Source organism: Mustela nigripes, chromosome 6 (genome assembly GCF_022355385.1).
Source record: "Mustela nigripes isolate SB6536 chromosome 6, MUSNIG.SB6536, whole genome shotgun sequence".
In the NCBI taxonomy this organism is placed as follows: Eukaryota; Metazoa; Chordata; class Mammalia; order Carnivora; family Mustelidae; genus Mustela; species Mustela nigripes.
Genome location: NC_081562.1, coordinates 83,931,565 through 83,937,057, shown reverse-complemented (window position 1 = coordinate 83,937,057; position 5,493 = coordinate 83,931,565). Strand labels below are relative to the sequence as shown.

The following is a 5,493-nucleotide window of genomic DNA, read 5'->3' as shown; positions in this document are numbered from 1 at the left end:
ATGTGGGGCTCTGTCCCAGGACTCTGGGATCATGACCTGAGCCAAAGGCAGATGCCTAATGACTGAGCCCCTTTATTATTTTTTTTAAGAGATTTTATTTTATTGAGAGAGAGAGAGAGAAAGCATGAGCAGCGGGGAGGGGCAAAGGGAGAAGCAGACTCCTAGCTGAGCAGGGAGCCCGAAGTGGGGCTCAATCCCAGGACCCCGGGATCATGACCTGAGTGGAAGGCAGATACTTAATCGACTGAGCCATCCAGGTGCCGGTAACTGAAACATTAAAAAAAAAAAAAAGGTATTTATTTATTGGAGAGAGAGAGAAACAGAGCAGTAGTGTGATCAGGGGGAGGAGCAGAGGAAGAAGGAGCAAATATCTCGAGCAGACTCCACACTGAGCACAGAGCCCATTGCTGGTCTTGATCCCACAACCTGAGATCATGGCTGGAGCCAAAACCAAGAATCAGACGCTTCACCATCTGAGCCACCCAGGTGCCCATGACTGACACATTTTAATGCAATCTATTTAAAAAAAATCTGCTTCCTTTTCATTAGGAACATAGGCATGTGATCCCAGTGGAGGAATCTGGGGAAGTTTTCTGGAACCCTTCCTTTCTCCTTTGCTTCTCCTACTTCTTTCCTGTATTTTTGTTTTGTTTTTGTTTTTAAGATTTTATTTATTCATCTGAGAGAGAGAGAGAGAGAGAATGAGTTTGGAGGAGGGACAAGCAGATTCCCTACTCAGCAGGCATCAGGACTCTGGGATCATGACCGGAGCAGAAAGCAGCTGTTCAACCACCTGAGCCACCCAGGCGTCCCCTTCTTCCCTTTCTTACCTCTCCCACTTGTGGCTTTTACTTTCCCTTCCATTATCCCTCTGCTTCCCCTGTTTTGTTGTTTTGTGTTCCCTGTCCCCCTTCTCCCCCCTTCCGTCCTCTTCCTCTTTTCTAGTTTCCTTCTCTGACTCTCCCCTTGGGTTTCTCCTCTGTTTTGGTCCAGTTTTCCGACGACCTGGCCTCCTTCCAGTGTTGGCTCAGTCCTTTAACCCCAGGGGATGAGAAGGAGCAGCTGTGGCTCATGTTTACAGGCAGCGAGGTTCCACTCAGGGGAAGGGTCAGCGATAGGACTGAAAGGAGAGAGTCTTCTGACTTTCCTTGAGGAAAAGGAGGGCGAGGGAGAATGTTAATGTTTGTTAAAATGTGGCACAGACCAATCAAAGCACAGAGACAGAGGGCTTTATGGTATGTACTTCATTTAATTTCCACAACAACCTTATGAAGTATGTATGTATGTATGTCTTTTTTTTTTTTTAAAGATTTTATTTATTTATTTGACAGAGATCATAAGTAGGCAGAGAGGCAGGCAGAGAGAGAGAGAGGAAGGGAAGCAGGCTCCCTGCTGAGCAGAGAGCCCGATGCGGGGCTCAATCCCAGAACCCTGAGATCATGACCTGAGCTGAAGCCAGAGGCTTAACCCACTGAGCCACCCAGGCGCCCCTATATGTATGTCTTATTATTCTTCCTTTCGTATTATACATCGGGAACCTGAGACTCAAGTTGCCCGAGCGAGAGTGTGGTCGAGTGCAGATCAGCATAGAAGGGTTTGCTGCTTTCCTCTCCTGCAGTACCATGCGTTTTTGACTCTTGATTAAAATGGTGACACTTTTTTATTTTTTAATATTTTATTTATTTATTTGTCAGAGAGAGAGAGAGAACACAAGCAAGGGGAGAGGCGGGCAGAGGGACAAGCAGGCTCCCCCACTGAACAAGTAGCCTGATGTGGGACCTGATCCTAGAACCTTGGGATCATGACCTGAGCTGAAGGCAGACACCTATCTGACTGAGCCACTCAGGTGCTCCAAAACAGTGACCCTTTAATAGGAATTTCTTGCTTTAGGGGTAGGCACAGGACTGCTTATGGCAGGGTGTGTCAGGTGATGGTGGTGGTAGCGGTGAGGAGAAGGGCTTGGAACTTTCTCAAAACCCTGGAAATAATATCATAAAGGCAGCCACCTGCTTTGTGCAGGCCTCGGGACCCAGACCTCCCTGTTCCCCCGGACAGTTCCCAACCTGTCTGTAGACTGTTCTCCGTGCTTCTCATGCAGACAGTAAATAAACCCCTCTGGGCATGGTGGGAGGCAAGCACCCCGAGGAAGCTGCTGGGTTCTTTGTTTGGGGAACCCGATGTGCATCATGTTCATTCAGACCTGGCCTTCCGTCCAAGATGCTGCTATAACACAGGATTTCACTTTTGACTTGAATGCAAAGAACAAATATCACAGAGACATTTTTAATACTCATGTGCAGTCTGGGTTCTGCCTACTTCCCAAGCAATGTTTGGACAAGGCAATTTCCTTCCTTCCTTTCTTTTGACTTATTTATTTATTTATTTGAGAGAGAGAGAGAGCAGAGGGAGAGGGAGAGAGAGAATCCCAAGCAGACTTCTGCTGTGTGGAGCCCCACAGGGGGCTTGACCTGAAGACCCTGAGATCATAACCTGAGCTGAAACCAGGAGTCAGATGCTTAACTGACTGAGCCACTGAGGTGCTCCCAGACAGGGAAATTTCCTATTTGTTTTTTCTTGCCCGTATTTCCACCCCACCCAGAAAGGGCCAGCTATCCCAGGTTTTCTACTTTCCTCCAGATCCTCTCTCTGGCCCTTTCTATACATCTACCTGTCTATTTGATCCCCATCTCTTAGGATCACATCTCTTTACATCCATGAGTAAATGTGTCTCCCCCCAACCTTTTTTAGGGTCAGTTTTCCTATTACCCTTGTCATCCCTGGTAGCCACGCCCTCTCCCTCCACTGAGAATCAACTGTGGCATGTTACCTGTAGATCCTTGGCCCCCCGTTTCTAAAGGTCCTGATTTTGTAGGCGTGATGAAAAGCCTAGAAATCCTCATTTGTAAACAGCTACTCTAGGTCATTCTAGTATAGGTAATCTACATACCATACCTTGAGAAACATGTTGATATATTTCCAATGAAAAAATTAGAAATGTTTTTGTACCAATTTAAAAAAATTCAGGGGTGCCTGGGTGGCTCAGTCAGTTGGGCATCTGACTCTTGGTTTTGGGTCAGGTCATGATCTCAGGGTCCTGAGATCAAGCCCCTTGTCAGGTTCCATGCTCAACGTAGGGTCTGCTTGGGACTCTCTCCCTCCCCACTCTGTCCCTCCTCCTGCTGGTGCTCTCTCTCTCTCTTAAATAAATAAATGAAATCTTAAAAAAAAGGAAAAGATTTAAAAGATTTTGTTAGAGGCAAAATTTCAGAAATCTCTATTGGATTTAATTTATTTCCTTCTCATTTCATCTCCTTCCTTTTCCCTTCTTACTTGTCGGACATCAGCAACAGAAGGGCTAATGGGAACTCCCAGAGCAGTGGCCCAATTGGCCTCCTGGGCTACAGGAATGAATGGCTGACCTTTCCTCTCCCAAGTGGCTCTTGCACCATTACTACCTCCATCATTACTACATACTTTATGTCCAAGGCTGTCTCTCTGTTTCTGAGATTTCATTCAAAGCATGGCATGAGATCTTCATTCTGGTCCTTATTACCATTTCCCTACTCCTCCTTTCTCTATCTGTCAACCTTAATCTTGTCATTTTAGATTCACAATCTGCAAATATTCCCCCCTTGAGTTGTGCTCTGCTTTCTCTGGCATTCTTTTCCATATTAATTAATTAATTAATTAATTCATCCATTCATTTTTTTTCAACTAATGTTTGTGGAGTGCTATAATATTTAGGCCCTGTACGAGGCATAAGATTTTGAACCCCTATCCCATTCCCACTGGAAACATGAATTTTGGCAGACATCTCTTTTATGTTATTTTTTTTAATTTAAAGATTTTTGTTTCTTTATTTGACAGAGAGAGAAAAAGGGAGAGAGGGTACACAAGCAGGAAGAATGGGAGAGGGAGGAGCAGGCTTCCCGCCGAGCAGGGAGCCTGATGTGGTGCCTGATCCCAGCACCCTGGGATCATGACCTGAGCTGAGGGCAGACGCTTAACAACTGAGCCACCCAGGTGACCCCAGACATCTCCTTTCAATCCCACAGTATTTATCTTTTCATTACAGTGGTCTCTAGTCTTTGAGGAAGGGGCTAAGCTGGAATCCAGGAAAAAGTCAACAGCTGCCCTATCCCTCTCAGTGGAGTATGTCTTGGGATAAGCTTTCCCCAGAGCCTGTGAAGGACCCCCTTTACCTCTTGGTTCTTGAGGCTGTAGATGATGGGGTTGACCATAGGGGTGAATACAGTGTAAAGGACAGAGAAGGCCTTTCGGAGCAAGGGGGCCATGTGGTCTGTTGGGGCTACATAGACCACAATGAGGGTGCCATAAAACACCCCGACCACGGTGAGGTGGGAGGAACAGGTGGAGAAGGCCTTCTGCCTACCATGGCCTGAAGGTATTTTCAGCACAGCCCTCAAGATGAAGGCATAGGACGCCACAATCAACAGAAAGGGGGCCAACGTCAGAAAGCCTGAGATGCTCACTCCGGCTCCCCACATGATCCCCACATCCCCGCAGAACAGCCCTACAACGGGAGCAAAGTCGCAGAAGTAGTGGTCGATCTCCCTGTGGCCAGGGCAGAGGGGCAGAGGGGCTGCCAGGGCCAGAGTGAAGGCAGAGAAAGAAAAGCCACTGACCCAGGCTCCAGCAGCCAGGCAGCCACACAACCAGGTGCTCATCAGGGCGGGGTAGCGAAGCGGGTAGCAGATGGCCAGGTAACGGTCATAGGACATAGCAGAGAGCAGGAGGCACTCAACGGCAGCCAGTGAGGCAAACACGTAGAACTGGATCAGACAGCTGACCAGTGAGATGGTTTCCCTCCCCTCCAGGAAGCTCCACAACAGCTGAGGCACGATGTTGGAGGTATAGCCAATCTCCAGCAGGGAGAAGTGGCAGAGGAAGAAATACATGGGTGTGTGGAGTGTCCGACTGGAGGCCACAGCCAGCACGATGAGGGCGTTGCCCCCCACTGTCACCACATAAATGGCCAAAAAGAAAGCGAAGGGGAGGAAGCCCAGGTGTTGCAGTTCCCCAAAGCCGACCAGGATCAGCCAGGTGGTCTGGTTTTCTCTGTCACCACTGGACTGCTTCCTCATCTAGATCTGGGCCCAAGAGAGGAAGGTAACTTTAACCAAGATCCTATTGCAACCACACACTAACCCTTGCTTATTCATTTATTCATCACAGCAACCATTAAAGGTAGACCTTATTGTCTCCTGTATACAGAGGAGAAACTGAGACCAAGTGAGACTAAGTCAGTTATTCAAGGCGATTATGATGGAGTCATGATATGAACCCACATTTGCTTGACTCCAAAGCTCCTGCACTAGTCTGCTATCCTACGGAGCTTTCCCAAATCCTTTGTGACTGGTAGAAGTATTAGTATCAGAGAGCAGCATAGAACTTTCCCAGTCATCAATTAGCTATTTACTGACAATCTTGGATGAGTATCAACAGCAGAACTACACCTGGTGAGGTCCTCTG

The 5,493-nt window shown here is 47.5% G+C and overlaps 1 protein-coding gene across 1 annotated transcript; it reads right to left on the bottom strand.

Moving 5' to 3' along the window:
• Nucleotides 1-4,100: 4,100 nt before the first annotated feature.
• LOC132020330 (olfactory receptor 11A1-like) lies at nucleotides 4,101-5,105 on the bottom strand. The gene has a single exon (XM_059404510.1). The coding sequence runs from the start codon at nucleotides 5,103-5,105 to the stop codon at nucleotides 4,101-4,103; it is 1,005 nt and encodes a 334-aa protein (XP_059260493.1).
• Nucleotides 5,106-5,493: the final 388 nt, after the last annotated feature.

Coding starts and splice junctions, on each gene's coding strand:
- LOC132020330 (XM_059404510.1), bottom strand. CDS start 5,105: ATGAGGAAGCAGTCCAGTGGTGACAGAGAAAACCAGACCACCTGGCTG.